At 35.9% G+C, this 20,439-nt stretch overlaps 3 protein-coding genes, 1 long non-coding RNA gene and 1 pseudogene across 7 annotated transcripts; 3 read left to right on the top strand and 2 right to left on the bottom strand.

Moving 5' to 3' along the window:
* The first annotated feature begins 1,845 nt into the window (after positions 1-1,845).
* Positions 1,846-2,586, top strand: LOC147477347 (F-box/LRR-repeat protein At3g59200-like). Its single transcript, XM_086585984.1, has one exon. The coding sequence runs from the start codon at positions 1,846-1,848 to the stop codon at positions 2,584-2,586; it is 741 nt and encodes a 246-aa protein (XP_086442110.1).
* LOC147477346 (uncharacterized) lies at positions 2,586-4,171 on the top strand. The gene is made up of 2 exons (XR_015209175.1): positions 2,586-2,990; positions 3,677-4,171. It is a non-coding gene; the product is annotated as an uncharacterized LOC147477346 (long non-coding RNA).
* A 2,598-nt stretch (positions 4,172-6,769) lies between these two features.
* On the top strand, positions 6,770-7,147 carry LOC147477345 (uncharacterized). The gene has a single exon (XM_086585982.1). It carries the CDS (start codon positions 6,770-6,772, stop codon positions 7,145-7,147), a length of 378 nt encoding a protein of 125 aa, XP_086442108.1.
* A 592-nt stretch (positions 7,148-7,739) lies between these two features.
* On the bottom strand, positions 7,740-15,137 carry LOC147477344 (homeobox-leucine zipper protein ROC3-like). 4 transcript variants are annotated; one of them, XR_015209009.1, is made up of 6 exons: positions 14,951-15,137; positions 9,997-10,185; positions 9,476-9,534; positions 8,651-8,867; positions 8,193-8,337; positions 7,740-8,103 (listed from the first exon to the last, which is right to left on the bottom strand). XR_015209009.1 is itself a non-coding variant. In XM_086584354.1 (4 exons), the coding sequence occupies exons 1-4, from the start codon at positions 14,981-14,983 to the stop codon at positions 8,861-8,863; spliced, it is 288 nt and encodes a 95-aa protein (XP_086440480.1). In that variant the 5' UTR covers positions 14,984-15,137; the 3' UTR covers positions 8,513-8,860. The 4 variants fall into 4 exon arrangements, 2 of the variants coding, with proteins under 2 accessions (XP_086440480.1, XP_086440481.1); XR_015209010.1 differs by having other exon boundaries at positions 9,476-9,525; positions 14,951-15,130; XM_086584354.1 differs by lacking the exons at positions 7,740-8,103; positions 8,193-8,337 and having other exon boundaries at positions 8,513-8,867.
* Positions 15,138-15,983: 846 nt separating this feature from the next.
* LOC147477343 (antimicrobial ginkbilobin-2-like protein pseudogene) lies at positions 15,984-16,967 on the bottom strand (annotated as a pseudogene).
* Positions 16,968-20,439: the final 3,472 nt, after the last annotated feature.

Here is a 20,439-nt window from a genome sequence, read left to right as displayed (position 1 = left end):
AGTATGTTTCTTTGTGGCTAAATATTGTTCGGCCCATGGGTTAGAGCACATCATGAGCGCGCCAAGAGAGGTCTATTTAAGCCCATCTTTAGTGGGTTGGATTTGGGACCTCAATACAGGATGCAATATGGTTAGTGTGCCTATAGTATAAAATACAGCGATATATATATCGAGATTTCAGCAAAAGATAAATAAATATTGTGATATTTTAAGAGATATTTATAACTATAAATATCAGTGATATTATTGATATTTTAAGATATATTGTGATATTTGTAGATATTTAGCGATATTTTATGTATGTAACAATTTTATTTAATATTTATCATTATATTTCAAATAAATATAAATTATATATTATGATATATCAAAAAATATCTACAATATCCATGGTATTTATCGATATTTTAGATATATCTACAATATTTGTTTATATATATTTGTATATGAAACAATGTTAAATATCCTTAAAGAGAGGATATATCCACAATACACTGATGTGGCACTGATCAGGCAGGGGGTGCGTGTGTATTGGTCAAAGAAGTACTGAAAATCAAGGTCTCTCTGCTTGCCACGTCAGTGTGTTCACAAATTTGGTTCAAAAGTGTGAGTTGCTGTAGAAACACTCAAATATTAGTTCAGAGACACTTTCTTTACTGTTCATGGCGGAGTTTAAGTTTCCACGGCAATCATATGAACATCTTCACTTTCAGGAAAGAATGATTTTGAGAGGGCTATCTAATGCAGGCACACTTAGAGGACAAAATATCACGAGGATATGGCAAAATATCAATCCATGATTTATGACACTGACGTGGCAAGCAGAGAGACCTTGATTTTCAGTACTTCTTTGACCAATACACACCACCCCCTGCCTGATGAGTGCCACGTCAGTGTGTTCACAAATTCGGTTCAAAACATTCGGTTGCTATAGAATTTTGGCTAATATTTGGTGGCTTCGAAGTACTGCACTTGATTTCTTGGGGATTTGGGGCACAAATGTTGATTTCTTGTCTAACAATTTCTGGGCAAATATAGTAATCTGACTTGCGAAATATAGTAATCTGCACTTAATATTTTATCGCTTGGTAAATGCAATTGTAATCTGACTTGCGAATCTCTTCTGTTGATTAGGCATATCCTCCTCGCAGAAACATTCTCGACATCGACATGTTAGAGCAGCCACAAGAGTTTGAAACTAGATAGTTACTGGAGCATCTCGAAACAGTTGAAATCGAAAATTTTGGAGTAGATAAGGCCGCACTTTGCATTGTGAAATATTTACTTGGGGAAGCCAAGATCATGAAGAAAATGAAAATTAGATACCGTTGTAGCTTGTGGAGAAACGTCAAGGCCGGGATTAGTGCGATCCTATTGAAACTAACCAAGGTTTCTCCCCATGCTGTGATTGAATTCTCCTAAATCAATTTGTACACTTTATGTGTGCACAGTGCACTTCCATATATTGCTATCCAATCAGAAATTCTGTTGAAAGACATTTTTTAAGAGGTGAAACGCTATAAGTATCTCGGTTTACACTTTGCTCTTCTTATAGTTTTGCATCGATTTATTTGGTAATTTGTTTATTTAATTTAATGAAGTCATTTTTCAGTTACTAATTTTTGAAATATTTTGTACACTGTTTTATAGTAGTAAGATTTGGCTGCATTGTGTGTTTAGTTTTATATTTCAAAAGAATCTTATGTTGGTAGTATATAATGTGTTTACAGGGTGAACGTGTGGTCATTTTTAAATCGCCAAATTTGATGGATGCCCGCTTATGGAATAGACGAGGATTTACTTGTATTGATCCTTTACTGTTGTTGAGGTTGGAGAAAGAACATAATGGAGAAGACCTGTTTATCCTACGAACAAACCGTGGACAGGCTAAGATCCTTGCCCCACCCAATTCGGAACCACATTCTCTCATTTCTTCCCATGGAAGAGGCAGTAAAAACCAGTGTTCTTTCTCGCCAATGGAGATACGTGTCTTCTTCTCTTTCCAATTTGGAGTTTAATCAAATTGATTACCAAGAAAAGATGCAGAATGATATACACAGTATAGATTTTAGGAACTTTGTTGATCATCTAATCATTATTCATGACGGGACTCACATGGGAAGCTTCAGTCTCACTGTTTATATCGATGATGTGCTTATAAAAGATACTAATATCAATACATGGATCTTCTTCGCTATAATGCACAATGTTCAGGAGCTCTGTCTCAATATTGAATCAGGAACGGTTGAAAAGCTTCCTGCTTGCTTCTATAGTTGCTGTAGCTTAACAGTGCTGCCTTTGAATCAGTTGGTCCTCAGGTTGCCCGAAGTCGTTCACTTTCCTAATCTCCATAAAATGTACCTATCTTTTGTTGAGTTTCACGGTAAAAACTCAACTCAAATATTCTTTTCCAGCTTTCCTGTGCTGAAAGAGTTGATCCTCCAATCTTGCACCTTTCATGATTTGAGTGACTTAACAATATCTCCTCCGAAACTTACGGATCTGATACTGATTGACATCTATATTTGCAACGGAATCAATATTTGTACACCGAATCTTCAACAGATCAGATATTATGACTTGTGAAACACCACATTTTAGTCTAGAGACCCTTTCCTCTTTGATTAGTGCATATTTTTCCTTAAGCTTTGCGGATGATCCTGATAACAGAGCTATTAAGATTCTAATGGGGCAGTGTAAGACAGTCACACTAAGCCCACGCGGTTGCTATCTTGAGGTATGTACATTTTTTATCTGTGTCATGCAAAAAATAAAAATTGAATAACAAGAGGCTAACTGTGTTTTTTTATACTTAGATCTGCACCCAGTATTTATACAAGGATCCAGATTTATCAGCATATTTTCCCACCTCATGTTGTACCCTGCAGGATTTGGAAATTGAAATTTGGCCTTGCAAGGAACAAGTTAAAGTGTTAATCCTCTTACTAAGGAGTTACCCAAACCTGCATACTCTGCAATTATATTTCAAGGTACTGCTGCGCTTTAAGCACTATTAATTTTTATTATACTATCTGTAAATGTCTAAATTTACACCAAGTCAATACTTAGCTCTTAAGTTAGAGTAATGAGAAAGATGATGGTTTTGTTTGTTGTTAATAGTTGCTCTTCATGTAGATGAAGATGCATACGTATCCAACACTGTATAAGTGAGACTGGAATCAAGCTAACGTAGTTCTGGGGGTGACTTTTATATGCATTGAGAGTGTGCATAAGATGCGACACATGTGCTGATGAGTACAGATGTGCGATCGAGATGAATGACATGTTTTTGTAAAAGACATATGGGTGATAGCTATAGGCGTTTAGGTTTATCTGAGTTGACATAGGGTGTACTGATGGTGTTTTCCGTAATGATGGTGAATGGCTGTAATCATATATTACGGCGGGAAGGAGGCTTAAGAATAAAGCTAATAATGATGATAGTAGCAGATGACGATGTCACGAGATGTTGCTGGTCTGCCGAGTGACGAGTGCCTGAGTATAGTGATGACTTCCCGAGTCAAGTTAGTTATGATTGACTTGGAGTAGGAGGTCCCTTACACTATTGTATTTTAAGGTTAAGGTTTATTAATAGTTAAGGTTAAGGTCCCTTACATTAACACTATCACATGTTATCACGATTGTAACTTGACTCTGTGTTTCTATCATTGATTAGGAAGATGCAATGGCAGAAAATACTTTCAATGACAACACATGTCAACAGTCAGAAGAGTTGGCTACTGGGTTTGTATTGAGGCAACTAAAAACTATTGCAATTGAAGGCTTTGGATTTACAAATGAGTTTGAAGTACATATTGTGAGATACTTACTTGAGAATGCTAGCATCCTGGAGAAAATGAAGATCAGACTGTTGAGTAGCGTTCAGGAAAATGTAAAAATGCGGTGGTTAGCGAGGGAGATGTTGTTGGCATTTTCCAATGGTTCTCCCAATGCTGCTATAGATTTCTCGTATGGATTTGTATTATTTTGATAGGTGCATTCCATACCATCTTTCCTCCTAGATTTTTTTGAATATTTCAGTCGAAAACATGAAGTTCAATAGATAAAGTGCTGATTCTGCTGTATGTATATTAGTGTTGGTAGATAAACATAAATCTATTCAATTACTCGTTTCTAGTTCAATTAGCTTATGAATTGGATTGTTTGAATTTACTTTGGCTAATACATCAACTTTCTTCTTATCCAATGCATATTATTCTCACCTGACTAGATTCAGTTCTTAGTACATGCGCATATCTTTAGAAAAGAAAACACTGACACCAAGAGATTTGATAATGATACTTCTCGGTGTCACCACGACTTGATCCCACGACCAAACTAGCCAATAGTCATCCAAACTGCCACCACCTACACCATGAGATTTGATAATGATACTTCAATGCATAGTACAAAATATCAGAATATGGGTATTTATCGATATTTAATTTCTGGATATGTATCGTGGATATATCCCCTCTTTGGGGATATTTGACATTGTTTCACATGCAAATATCGTGGATATATCTAAAATATTGACAAATATCATAGATATTGTGGATATTTCTTGATATATCCATTATTTATATTTATTTAAAATATAATGGTAAATATTAAATAAAATTGTTATATACACAAAATATCACAAATATCGTTGAAATATCACTGATATTTGCAGTTGTATATATCTCTGAACATATCGTGATATTTATATATCTTTCTCTGAAATGTGGATAGATATCTCCAAATATCACGATATATCGGGATATTTTATACTATGCTTCAATGTATTAGAAACGACATATTTATTGTGAATTATGCATGGGCTAGGCATTGTTGCAAAATGTAAGGCCAAACAACCGTATCACCGTTAAACAGACGAATGCAGAGCAGGCTCAGAATTTATCTTGATTATTAGCAAGTGACAATTTTGTTTAATTTGTTTACATGTATATTTGTATGCTTAATAGCTAGTGTAAGTCCGTTCATTTGTGTCAGAAATCATTTTCTTCTCCTTCTGGGCCAACTATGTCGCATTTCGAGTTCAGGTATGGTCTGTAATGGGGCCATTAAGTCGGAGAAAAGGAGTAACATAGCCCTATCCTAAAACTGTGATCATGTGCACTTTTTATTCCTAATTTAACATTTAGATTTAGGTTTCTAAGAGCATCTCTAAGTGGTAGTATCACCTTCCAAATTCTTCAAATTTATTTCTAAAACTCGGAATTTCGCGAAAATCCAACTCTAAGTGGAAGCAAATTCAGTCGCATCACCCGTCTAGCCGCATCCTTATTCGCAAATTTGGAATTTCAGATCTTTGGATGTCGCGTGATTATTTTTTTTTTTAATATGGTGCGACAATGGGAATGTAATGTTATTTTTTTTTTCAACTATTGTAAATGTTGACACAAATTTTTTTTTTTGACTTTGACAAGCACACTACGCCAGTCGTATTGTCGCGCGCCATTGCTAATGTCGCGTGAATTATTTTTTTTTACTTTTTCAATATGGTGCAACAGTGGGAATGTCGCGTGAGTTTTTTTTTTTCAACTTGGGGCGACAGTGGTAATGTCGCGCAAGGTAGCCCTATTCCAAATTTGCGAATGATATTTGTGACCACTTAGAATTGGTCAAAATTTGCGACCAATTTCTCCAAATTTTGCCTTCAAATTTGAAGAAAATACTACTACCACCTAGAGATATGCTCTAAGATCTTATCTTCTTTTCTTTTGTCTTCGGGTATGAATTCACAAACTTCAGGTGAAGTAGAAGAATAACTATACTTTGATACTATGGAGAATTCAATAGATGATGCAAGTGAGTTCCCACCACTTCCTTCAACACCTTTTTCTGTTGAACAAACTTATGTATCTCAAGGTGAGAACCTTTTACATCAAGATAGGGTTGTGGAGTGAGCTAAAGCACCACAATCTGTTGATCTTGCCACCACAAATCAGTACACGCTCTAACAACAATCAAGGTGTGAACTTGATAAACACATCAGTTCCTATGAATTCTTGGAGCTTGCTCTTCAAAGGTAACAACTCAAATAGCTCAGTTACATTGAAGAAAGTTAATATTGATGTAGTTAATGGGGTTGCTACGATTCCAAATGATATTATTAACAAGGGCTTGTATGAATGGGGTGATTATGTCGTCGGCTTCTTTGTTGGGAGACAATTACCTTTCCCATTAGTTTGTGACTTTTTACAGAAGCACTGGAAACTCAAGGGTGGCTACACCATAACCATCGACAAGGACCTATTCTATTTTAAGTTTAACTTTGTAGAAGATAATATGCTAATTCTTGAAGCAGATCCAGTTTACATCACTGATAAACTTTTTGTGGTAAGAGAATGGTCGAGATGTAAAGATATGGATATATGCTAAAGATATTTAGCATTTTCTAAGTCAGGAAACATGTATATATCCTTGTGTAAATTAGGAAACATGTATACACTCTTAAGTAAGATAGGAAACTAGATTCCTTGATTTGTACGTGCCACTCTATTTATAGAGAACCATCCTTAATGAAAACACACAGAGCATTTCCTTCTCTTGTCATTCTTTACATGGTATGAGTTTGAATTTCTTTTTATCCGCTGCTATTCCTTTTCCATGCTAACACTAACAATCAAGAAACAACACAAGAGAAAGCTGTCAATAATGCTTCCAATACAATCCTTTCTATCTCCACCACTCAGACAACCCCGGATTGGCCCTTGTCACGTAGCCTCTCACAGGCGATAACTATACTTCATGGAGTAGGGCTATGCACACGACTCTAAATGCAAAAAACAAAATTTGCTTTGTTGATAAGTTGGTGGCTACTCCTGAAACTGATGATCTTCCATTATGGATGCAATGTGATGACATGGCCAAATCTTGGCTTCTTAATGTCGTATCTCGCGACATTGCTGATAGCGTTATCTACGCATCTACTGCTCGAGAAATCTGGACAGATCTCCAAGATCGTTTCGTCCAGAGTAATGTTTTTCGCATTTATAAATTGCATAGAGACATTGCACTTTGTACACAGGACAATCTTTCTGTTACTGCTTACTTCACCAAATTGAAATGTCTTTGGGATGAATTGTCCTCATTTCTTGCCATTCCTGACTGTTCTTGTGGCTCTTCTAAGGCCATATAACAATTCAAGAGCAACCCAAGAAGACCGCATTATGGGGCAACTCTAAGGGTTTTTCGCTATCTTAAACAATCTCTTGGTCAAGGCATTTTTTTACCCTCTAATAGCAGCTTGCAACTCCGAGCTTATTATGATTCTGATTGGGCTAGCACTACTACAGAAAAGCTCATATACCACTGTTATATACAGTGGTAAAAGTTTTTAGCCACTGTTTCAAAACCGTGGTAACAGATACCGCGACAAATACTTCTAACAAAACCGTGGTAAAAAGTGCATGTTATTGACTAGGAAATAGTGTTTGATAAATACAACGGTTTAATAAAAACCGTGGTTTATATATTTTCCTTATACCTTTGTTCTTACACAACTATGGTTTATAGACATTTAAAAAAAAAAAAAAAAAAAAAAAAAAAACCGTGGTTTATATATTTTCCTTATACCTCCGTTCTTGCATAACTGTGGTTTATAGACATTTAAAAAAAATAAAAATAAAAACTCCTAATTATTTGATTTTCATCCTATTCATTTGACCTGCCCATTTTTACCGTATCCACATTGGATTTAAAAATAAATTGCTCAAATAAACAATTCATAGTGCAACAAACAAAAGAAATAAATTTAGACATCCAACACAAAGACATTGAATTGCTAAAAGAGTTTTGAGCTTTTTCGAGTCATCAATGATGAAAGAACTATCCAAATCTACGTGTTCCATCTAAAACATCAAAATAATAATGACCAACTTGTTCCATTAATCAAAAGAGCAATCTACTTGTTCCATCTAAAACACCAAAATAATGGAACTAAGCACCAAACCTTAACTGGAGTCGGTCAAAACCTAGCTAAGACACAACGTTTGGCTCGAACGCTCCATTATATTGGATGAATCTAAGAATTTCAAGTCGAACAACATCAAGTTCCTCTTGTGTGTATGTATCTTTGAGGGTTAGATTTGTCATCTGCACGATCAAAGATCAAAAAGTAATATAATAACTAAATAATTAACAGTAACACAAAACAGAGAATGCTAATGTATGACGACTTATACCTTATTTTCAAAAGATTTATCTGAACAAGCTTCAATTATGTCTAGTGTATATATCCAATCTACGCCACATCCCACATACATCCATCTAAGCCAATTAGCCAAGGCTTGATTTTACCAAGCAATGTCTCGAGTAAAACAAGTTCATCTATGGACAAAGACAATACTCATTAAACAAGTCGAAGAAAAACAATTTAATAAAGGCAACCCAAGTGCACAAAATGAAATTTCCAACAAGAACAAGGCAAGATAAGGAGGCTTCCAAACATATGCAATTTATGTAGTTATAATAAACTAATAAGAGCATAAGACTTCAAAGCATATATAGTTTATGTAGTTATGGATAACTGATACCACAATCAGTTCTCAGTTTTCCATAAACCTATATTTATTCAAGAGAAGAGTTGTTCAGAAGAGGCATAAGAACAAATAGAATAACTACAAATGATTTGTCTCTTTACCCATATAGAAAGATAAGACCAGGCCAAAAGTGTTGCATCCGCTCAAGTTTCAAAAGAAGAAAACTGAAAGTACCGACAAAAGTTCCAAACAAATGTAGACTACATTATATTAGAACACACATAATGTCAGGTACACGCTTAACCCGGGAAACCCATGCTCAAAGAGACCATTCCAGCAAGAGCTACCAATAGAACAACTAAGAGTGGACTTTAGAACCTGGAAAAGCAAAATACAGAATTAGAAACCCTTTGAAGGTGTCAATGACATCATTCATGTAAAGTTTTAGCCCCAACTGATCCGCCTGGAATATGTAACAGTTCCTATCGCATGAATTGCTTTAGATTCAGGTTTTCACATTCATGATTTAGTTACAATAATATGCGACCTAGCTCAGTTTGGGAAATGGTATTAAGCTCAATGAATTGGTCTGTACTACTATGTTGGAAATAAACTTCAACAGATAGCCCTGGCCCTCCTTCGAAGATAATTCAGAAGGGTTTTACATTCATGGAAAGATTAAAGTCATGCTGCCCCATCTAAAGTGAGTCCTCTTTTGTCTTTCTAAAAAAATACCCATCCACCTTATGTGAAAGAATGGCTTACACCTTATGCTACCATCACGTCTAAGTCTCCCCAGGAGAAAAACAATGGCTACCCTTTAATTTGTATTTCCTTCTTATCCCAATCTTTGTAGGCTTTCGTGAGAGGTAATAAAAGTATTTATGATGGTACTTGGTCACTTGGAGCAGACAAGCTCCTGCATGGTTCAAGCAATATGTGTGTAACATATAACCAATTCAAGCTTGTTAATTAAATAAGCATACCTTAGTGCCTTAGTGCAAGCCACCTCCTCTTCACCATGCATGTCCACCTCCTGGAAATGCTTAGCGTAGAAGTTCAAGGACTAAAACTACACCTTTCCGTACAAAAGTATTTCACCTTTCAAATTCTTTATGTAATTAACAGTTTGAGCCAAGAACAATGCCAAAGTATATGTGGTGCAATATAAGAACTAAAAAAGGTTTATAAGAACAAAACCAAAGTTGCCTCTTGCAATTGCATACTTGCATTGGGTATTGCCAATAGTATAATACATGATAAAGGTTTATCTCTTCATGGACAAATCTTTGCCATGCTTGGATTACTTCAAACAAGATAAGTGCGGAAAGAGTATTACGATTTTGCAGCTACACAAGTTAATCTGCTACATAATTAGCCGTATGTGCAACTCAGGAGAAATTATAATGTATAAGACTAACATGCACTTACCATTCATTGTCACTTGAATCGCCTAGCTAGTATCATATATATCAGCAAAAATATTGAGCAAATGAATAAATAATACCTCTTCTTTGAGTCTGACATTTTCAATCCGAAGATATTGTTCATCAAATGACATTTCTCCTAGAATTGCGTGACTTCCACAGTTAGGACATGATATGCTCCTCAACGTGGCTTCTAGCCTGAAACCCTCATTTTTTAGGTTCTCATTTACGGCTTTGAGTATCACATAATCGCTTCTGTCTTGTTGTGCCTAAACATACAACATAACAAGATAGAATGTTGTGAAATTTAAAATAGAAGGGAAGCTTATATTGTGTTATCACATTAAGTAAGGGTTAAACAGGAAGAAGCACAATAATTGGTCATTAATGAGTATCGACCAAACAGTTGAGCCAAGTTAATGAGCTTCTTCTTAATTCATATCCATCCACAACTTTATTTTTACTATGCATGGATACCATTATTGCTTGGAAAACGTGCATAATAAAGAAAGTAGAAATAAAAGCAAAGAACACCCACATTCATTTGAGTTCGTCGATTTTAGAACCAGAACTTAACTTAACTAGATTTAAGTCCAAGTTTTTGGCTGCGTTTCATACATTGTTTGTCATTTGGGTGTGGACATTCCTTGAACAAACTAATTAACACCACAACTAACACCATTAATAAGAACAAAACCAACAATGAACAAACTTACATAGACTAAACAATAAGTGATTTCGAAGGAGTAATAAAAGGTTAAAGAAAAAAATACCTTCAACAAGTCACTACAAGCATAATACTTCCCCATAACCATTTTCCCCCACTCAAGTTGAGCACCCCAAATACTCAATTTCAAAGACATTCAAATTACCAAGTTCTTATTGATCAAGACTGTTGCAAACAAGTGGAATCTTGAACATATTAGGTTCGAGCAACTTTCGAGATGCGAGAATTTTGCTATCAAAGGAGGCTACTACCATTAACTACTACCATAAATGTTAATTGCCAAATCAGAAAGAGTACCAACATCAAACAAAGGGAGGGAAATACTGTTGCTAATGTAAATCCACCAGAAGACTTTGTTTTCGGAAGACTGACCACCAATTCTTAAAAAAAAAAAGAGGATTATAACCCACAAAAAATAAAGCCCTTTCTACAGAGATTCAAAACCGTGCAAATGTATTTCAGATGTTGGACAGTATAGGAATTAAAATAGAACGAAAAAAATCACAACTTTCAAATCTTAATTTTTTACAAACAAGTTTAATAAATCACTTCGTTCGGAACTAACACAAAATAAGAAACAATTTTTTTTTTATCAAAATTCTCACCAACGAAAATCACTACAATTCTGGGTTTTATTTGAATTGTAGAAGAAAATCAAACTTTTAGAAATCGGGTGAGAGATAGAGAAAAAAAGAAATACTGATAACCGAAATTGGGGAGAGATGAAACAAAATCACTACTTTAAACCCTAGCTAGTTGAAAAGAGAGACTGATAGAAGTTTTAGCGCTAGACATTTTTTCCCCCATTTTTTTTTTCTATTTTTTATTTTCTTAGGGAGTGTCATTTTGGTAGATTGCGTTACCCACGGTAGGTTTATTTTTTGGCAAAACATTAGCCACCTTTTCTGTAGAAACGGTGGGGTATACGAATGTGAGAAAACAAATTAGGAATTTTGGGTTGTACCGTGGTATATGGCATATTATATACCACTGTTTTACAAGACCAGTGATATTTGCTTGTACTGAAATTAGACAAGCCTTCTTTACTGTGGTAATTGACTATTAGCCACCGGTATTGGGAAAATAGTAGTATATACCATTTGACCTACCGTGGCTAATGTGCATTTATGTAGTAGTATAGTTGTCCCAATACACGCCGCTCCACTATAGGTTATTGCACTTTTCTTGGTACTTCTCCCATTTCTTGGAAGACCAAGAAACAAGTGACTATCTCTCGCTCATCTATCAAAGCCGAATATAGAGCTATGGCGTTCGGTTCATGCAAAGTCACTTTTGTTTTGCTTCTTACTTCGGGACCTTGATGTTAATCTATCACAACCAGCACCATAGTACAAAATATCAGGATATGGGTATTTATCGATATTCAATTTCTGGATATGTATCGTGGATATATCCTCCTCTTTGGGGATATTTGACATTGTTTCACATGCAAGTATCGTGGATATATTCAAAATATCAACAAATATCGTGGATATTGTGGATATTTCTTGATATATCATGATACATTATTTATATTTATTTGAAATATAATGGTAAATATTAAATAAAATTGTTATATACATAAAATATCGCCAAATATTGCAAAATACTCCCAAATATCACAAATATCAAAATATCATCGAAATATCACCGATATTTGCAGTCGTATATATCTCTGAACATATTGTGATATTTATATACTAGGGTATGCCCGTGCCTACTACCATGAGACCTCGGCGCTTTAAGATATTACCCGACAACTCATCGCTACTTCGCCGTCGCAAGGTGTACACGCATCTTAGGCGTAAAATATTCGGCACAAGACCAGCGAAACAACTCAATTTATAAATACAGCCACAAGGCCATCCCAATTACCCATTATCTATAAGCCCAAATCAATTGGAGACGCTAACAGTTTATGGGCTAGCCCAACAATTTATAAGTCTAGCTGCAATTGTTGACTTTTGGTTGATTTTTGGATAGATCTCGTAGTATTGATTACACTTAACAAAATTACACAAACTCTCCAAACACTTGGATCTGCCATGTCACAACTTAGAAAAGACAATGACAACCATTAGATGGAGTCTCTGTGGGCTCCACACCATTGCTTTTTATTAGATAGATCTTTATTTGAAATCTGGATAGATATCCCCAAATATCACGATATATCGGGATATTTGGTACTATGACTAGCACTACTCTATTGTGATAACCAAGCAGCTCTACACATTGCAGCAAATCATGTGTTCCACGAAAGAACAAAACATATCAAGATAGACTGCGACTTTGTTCGAGATAAAATCCAAGATGGGACTCTACAAACATCATACATCCCAATTACACACCAATTGGCAAATCTTTTCACCAAGGCTTTGGGGGCATCGTCAATTCCACTTTCTCATAGGCAAGTTGGGTGTACTCGATATACATTCGCCAACTTGAGGGGGAGTGTGAAGATATGGATATATATGCTAAAGATATTTAGTATCTTCTAAGTCAGGAAACATGTATATATCCTTGTGTAAATTAGGAAACATGTATATACTCCTAATTAAGATAGGAAACTAGATTCCTTGATTTGTACGCACCACTCTATTTATAGAGAAGCATCCTTAATGAAAACACACAAAGTGTTTCCTCCTTTTGTCATTCTTTACAAGAGAGGTAGAAGCTTAGAAAACTAGGATCAAGACTTTGCCAGTATGGGTGAAACTAATGAATTTACCAAAGGAGTTTTGGACAAATGATGGATTAGAGTACGTTGCAAGTTTGATTGTCAATCCAATGTGTACCAATCTAGCGACAAAACTGAAGCTAAGACTCAATTTCGTAAAGATCTATGTCAAAGTACCAGTTGATCATGATTACAAAAGCACGTACAGTTAGAATCAAAGTTGAAGAGAGAGAGATGGATTTGGAGCTAGAATACTCATGGATACCTGTTGCTTGCACAAACTGTAAAAAGTTTGGGCACAAAGCAACATGTGCATTAAGACTGATCTCAGTATGGGCTATTAAGAATCCAATTGTGAAAGAAACGACACAAACAAAAAACATTACAGAGGAAGTTACTGAAGTACTAAATGTGGAGGATAAAGTCCAAGACAAAGTGGATGCTTTTGAAAATACATATGCTCAGGTCAGAACAATGTCCCCGGTGACAGAGAAACACAATGAGCCTTTAAGTCCACAAGTGAACCCTTGCTTTCCAACTGTTAGAATTTGAAGAAATTGAGGAGGAAACAATCACATCTATTCTAGATGGAATTGTGCAGCCTCCAAGGAGAAGTGGTCAGCAGAAAGAAAAGCAAGCTTAAGTTATGCTCGCTATAGAGACTTCCAATTCAAGGATTATTACTGACACTAGAGGAGGATCAACATCAAGAGGTGACTCTAGCTCTAGAGGATTTATAAGAAGGAGCTCATTCCAAATTAGGAGTCCGCCCGAGGTTCAAAGGGGTGATTGCCGCTAGTGGAAGAGTGGGCCTCTGTGGAAAACGGAGGTATCTCTGACGAAGCAAACACTGAAAATGCAGTAGAACAAGCAGCAACTCAAGTCTCGGAGGAGAGGGCAAACAGATCGAGTAGTTGAGTACAATGATGGAACCCTTATTGAAGCAGCCATTGGTACAACAATAGAGAGTTTATTTGAACGAACAAGCAGCAACTTTAGCTATAGAGGAGTCAGTATCTCAATACGGTGTCGATAATGACGTGGATCAGGACATAGAGGTGGACAACATGAGGGTCATTTTATCGGATTCGCATGTTGAGCTTGAAGCAGAAGCAGTGCTCCAAGAAGGCATTAACCCGGACTTGGTTGTTCAAGTTGAACCAGAACTTCAATCGATGAATTCGGACTCGTTTGTTCAAGTGGAACCAACTCAATCAATAGTTGTTTTATCAGCATCTCGGCAGAGGGTTGAGGATGAAGCTCGATAGGTGCTAGCATGTCTGGAGGCCACTAGTAAAGAAGACCGATTTACAATTCCAACGTTTAGTAACTTAAACAGTTTAAAAACGTATTCATGTTTATTTCGCAAAACGGATTGGGCCATTTATAAATGTAATCGAAGTAGAGACAGTTTTAAAGGATAATAACTATAGAGAGCCATGTAGAGAGTTAGAGACTGCATTGGAAGCCTATTTTCGTATTGTTCTCTTAAATTTGAAGATAGAGAGCCATATAAAGATCTATTGGTGATGCCCTAATAAATTAGCATTCAAGCACATGATATTTATTATGATATTTAATGGAATTCTAAGACTAGAAAAAGAGATAGATGCAAACTAGAGAAACTTGCCTTAAACATCAACACAAATACTCGTAAACTCATACAGATCAACTAGTTTTCTTCCCAACTGATAAGCTCTTTCTCCTTTGTTTTTGTTATAATCATAAGATAGATATAGACTTAATCTTGTGCTTATAACTTAATTACTAGCTCTCACCGTTGGTTTCCATATCAAATAATTAAAGAAATCTAGACTTTAGTGAGTGGAATTTTGGTGGTTTTGTGGCACATTAAGTGGTCAAATAAAGAAAGCTAATCCTTTAGTGAGTGGAAACTCATCGTGTTAAAACAACTCACTATGTCGGCAACTCAGTATAGAAAGAACTAGTTGTTACACTATATGAAGGTCTCTTAGTCTAGTGGAATCGTCTCAAACTTTTCTATGAAATTAGCACTAGTTAGAGCAACATCAACACGCTATTAAAAAAAAATTGTGACACATCAGCTTTTGTGTTAGTGAAAATTGTTAAAATCACGTTACGTATCATTGCGAATTGATTAAATTGTTATTTTCTATTTCGGACGGGAATAGTTGTCTAGTCCATTTTAATTTTCTTTTATTAAAAAAAACAAACAAACATTGAGAAGGGAATTTTTCAATTTTTTCATTAAAAAAATAAGTGATATTGGAAAACTTGAAAACAGCCCCATGTTTTCCCGTCCGACCACCCGTTGCTATAGTTATGAGTATTTTGATTGTGAATTTAACAATTGTTGGGATGGAAACGTGGTTTTAGTAGCGCGTTAGTGGCCCAAATTGCCAAAAGAATTGCTACGCGTTACATTATAAACGATTTTTAACAGTGGCGTTGATAATGCTCTTAAAGATAGATGGTAGAAGTCTTGCAAAATGTGCAGACTGTCTGATTGTCATTATAATTGCTCAGGAGGTAGCGTCTGAATTCTAAGTATACGGAATCTATGTCGATCACAGTACATACAATCTGTGTTGATCACAGTTCTGTGGGAATTGTATGGTGAATTTGATCTGGAATCTTTCAGTCAGTAATGAATCAAGAGAGTTATTTGATATTCGTGAAAGTAATCAACAGTCAACACATCATTTTATTGGCAAAGCCCGATTACTGTGTAAACAAAATACACGTACGTCCGTGATGTACAACATGCATTTATTCATCTGAACATAAGTAATCCCCTGAAATATACAACCTTTCACTTAGAAATCACAAAGGGATATAGTTCATATCTGAAATTACAACTTCCACCAAGAACCCTTCCTCCCCGTTTCCCATCACAGCAGCTTGGAAGTTCACTTATTGCATCATCCAAACACTTCTTGCACTGAATGTTAGAGAGATCCCTGGTACACTGAACAAGGCCATACAGAGTTTCTAGATCTCCAAGACTCATCTGATTGGTAGCGAACGATAAACGACTTCGATAAGCTTCGTCGGATAGTTGGCTTAAAAACTTCTCGGTCTTTTGATTAAATGAATTGATATCACTCACATTCTTTACGTTGTACAAGTAGACCTTGTTGCCATTATCGATGGTTCCGAAGAATTTAACATTTGAGTATTTCAATAAACAACCATCGTACCATATAATTGCTCCTTTATCGTTTGGACAGCGTTGTAGGATCTCTGAACTCGCTGTACTGACACAAGATTTACAGTCTGAGTTTGGAACATCACCTCGACATAAAGCAATCCCGTGTACCGTTTCTTGGTTAGTACCTACAGAACTTGATCCAAAACCCGTTGGAGGAACTTTTGTATTGAGTTGATTCAATAATATGTTCAAGTTCTTATCGTACGGACTACCTGAAGCATAGCTAAAAGAATTCGAACAGATATGGTAAAGCGGGTCGATGCCATTGATACCTTGAAGAAGAAAAATGAAGGTGAGCAGATAGAGAGGGATTAAGTTGATAGAATACATTGTGGAAGAGTACATGAGAGAGTTTTTCGTTTACTGCTTGGTTTTACTTGTAGGGGATATTGACATATGTTTAAATAGGAAAAGAGATTGAAAAGTTCCACTTCGATACCCCGTACAATAGGTCCCTCTAATATTGGCTTCTGTTAAAATTAAAATTAAAGCCCTAAGTTTTTATCCACATATATTCAACCCCACCCCAAGATTCAACGAACAAATATCCCTGTCTGAATTATTTAGGCGCAGTGTCAAAGCAGAGAAGTCAGAGAAAACTGCTAAGAGCAGACTGGAAAGGAAGCTTCTAAATTTATTTTTCAACGAGTTTTTATGGACTAATAATCGTTGCACCCGAGTTTGTCTCTCCACACCCTGTTTCAAGTTGGTCGCACACCCCTTAGTTGTGGTGCGTTAACTCTTGCATCAATCTCGACCACCACCAACGTTAAAACACTAATTTCTTCCAACTCTTTCTCTCTTCATCTCTCTCACAAATTCTTATGAATTAAAATCTGAAATTGGCGTTGCCTCATTTACAAAATGGTATCTCTTGTTGAGAAAACATGCATATGAGCTCATTTCAGCTGAGCCTCTATAGGGGACGTGTAGGTTCCCGGAAGTGCTGCTACAAACTCCCCTTTTTAACTAGATGTAGGTTTTGCTAGTTTCTCTTTTGTATACTATATAATGTACGTGAGAGTAAAGTATGGTTCTCCCATGATATTGGGATTGGAAAAGAAGAAAGCAATGAGGAAAGCCATTTCACACCTGGACTCAGTTTGTGGGGGATCAGGGGATGCTTGCGTAGCTAGACAGGCGTGTGAGCCTAGATTATGGGCCGGTTAATTCAGTACTACGCTCCTAATTATTGCGTTGCGTACAGGAAGAAAGTAGGAATAATATATCTTCTAAAGTTAGAAACTTGGTTATGGTTGTTAAACAAAGCGTACATATATAAAGTGGAATTTTTCCAAATCTCGAGTCATTAGGGCATCTCCAATGGGGGTGTAAACCGTATAGAGTGGAAATTTTACACTCCAAATGTCAAAAAACTCTTTCCAATGGGGGTGTTATACCGTAGGTAATAGAGTATTAGTTGATAGAGAGGGTGTAGAATTTCCCCTCTCGCTATCAGCTAATAAAAAGCCCGGGCGACACTTGAACAGACGTCTGAGTAAAAACAAATTCGGACGTCACTTGGAGTGTTGTCCCTATCTATTTCTAAAGTCACAATTTAAATTTTTTAAACTCGGTGAAGTGACGTCCCACTTTAATTTAAAGAGGGACGTCATTTGAAGTGATGTTCGAATTTAAAATTGAATTTTTTTATACTTTTCTATTGGGAACAATATAGAGTGGATATTTATGGACTCTACAATAATTTACAATTGGAATAGTAAAATCCTAATGGCACCTAGGTGGCGCCTATGTGGAGGTGTAATTTTACACCCCCCATTGGAGATGCCCTTAAAAGGAGTTCTGTTGGTGAATTGCAGAATTCGGTATAAGTAAAAAAAGATCAAAGTTCATCTACGTAGGAAATATGAAAAGGTGATCAAAGCAGAGATAGGATAAGCTATTCGGCAGACCAAATTCGTAGTCGCATCGCTTCTTTCCTTCCAAGCCATAAAAACGAGCATTCTTTCAAGACAATGGAGACATATACGCTCTTCTATGTCTATATTGGAATTTTCTCAATACTACTTCGAAAGAAAAGCGACTTTAGAGATATGATCAATGATATGCTTCTTGCTCATGGTAGATCAGATATAAAAAAGTTTGTTCTCGAAACTGCGGTGTTTGGCAACTAACAAAAAGCCATAAGCTACCAAGCTCAAAAGTCCTTATCTGATTTTTCACTTAATGCAAAGTATAAGAATGTTTGTCAAAAACACAAATTCTAAAGCAAAAAGATGAAATTTAAAAGCCAATATGTTAAAATTTTTGTTTGGCATAAACAGTAAAAACAATGCTCCCTAATTAGCAAATATTACAATACCTATCAAAAAGTTACAATGGTAGTCTATAAAACATACTCATCCCCCTACAAATGCCATCTCTCACTATTCCCATGTCTCCTTGTACTTCACTTGCACTTGTCGAACTTTGTCCCGCTTCATGACTATTACCCACACCTTACACAACAACATCTTCTTGTTCAAACGTCTCAAAAAAATCGTCTTTAAGAGCATGCTTCCTTATAAAATTATGAATAGCACATGAAGCAATCACTATATTTTTTTGCTTGTGAAGATTATAAGATGACATTAATTCCAACACTTGAAACCGGCATTTCAATACACCAAAACATTGCTCAATTATGTTACGGAGTGATGCATGAGCAAAATTGAATTGCTCCTTTGCGGTTTTTGGTGATCTTCCATGTCCACTATACTCATTCAAATGATATATTTGTCCTCTGTACGGTGCTAGAAACCCAGGGGCATTAGCATATCCGGAGTCAACCACATAATATTTTCCTGTTAAAAAGCAACTTAGTTAAAGTGAAAAAAAAAAATTAAAATGGTAATGAACTTAGCTTAGCTGCAATTACCATGTGGAGGCCGGGGAAAATTCAGTTGCGGATCTTCAATGGTTTCTTGTAGAATTCTTGAATCATTTGCTGAACCTTCCCAACCAGCAAGAACAAAAGTAAAGCACATATCAAAGTCGCATACACACATGACGTTTTGAGTTGGTATGCCCTTCCTCCCTTGATACGGTATTTGTACTTTACCGGATGGCACATCTATTGGAATGTGTGTCCCATCAATTGCTCCAATACAATTCTAACAAACAAAACATACTAAGCCTTTAATATGATATCACTAATATAAAACCTACACCATATAAAACATATAAAATGACCAAAGCTTCAAACATGCAAAAATTGTTACCTTGAACCATGGATAGTACTTATCGTCTTTGCTCCTTCGATACAAGTGTGTAGTAGTCATGTCGAGGGGAGGGGGGGGGGGATATAACTTCTTTTGAAAACTTACAAACAGCCTTCAACACTGTTTTGAAGTGTTGAGATATAGTTTCTCCAGAATGTTGGAACCGATCGGCAACAATTCTATTGGATTGGTTATGACCAATAGTGTACAAGAATATACACATTTGTTCTTCCACGGTAACATACCCTGTGTCCCTAAGTAACCCCCTGACTCTTAAAATATCACACAGGTCATATAAGACATTTGCTTTCATCCGAAACATATCTATGGACCTATTTTCATTTCCTTCAAGACAATTGATCACATACTGTTTTCCTGACAATGAATCATTGTGATATGGTTGCTTATTGACATAGTTAATATACTGAATAATAGCCTCTGTTGCAATCAATTCGGTAACTTCCCATTCTTTGTCACTTGTATCGGTCGAGGTCGAACTTGTTGAACTTATTTCTTTATCCTGTTGAATTTGAAAAAGAAATATAATGTTAATTTCTCTATTTGTTTGGGGTAAGTAAATGCAAGTAAGTACAAGCATTCTCTACTTTATCTTCTTGTTGATATTGTAGGAAACTTATTCCAAAAATATACTTATTGTTAAGTAAACAAGAAAATCAAATTGATATAACAAATATATCATGAAAA

This window comes from Coptis chinensis, chromosome 9 (genome assembly GCF_015680905.1).
Source record: "Coptis chinensis isolate HL-2020 chromosome 9, ASM1568090v1, whole genome shotgun sequence".
Lineage (NCBI taxonomy): Eukaryota > Viridiplantae > Streptophyta > Magnoliopsida > Ranunculales > Ranunculaceae > Coptis > Coptis chinensis.
This window is presented reverse-complemented; position numbering and strand designations above follow the sequence as displayed.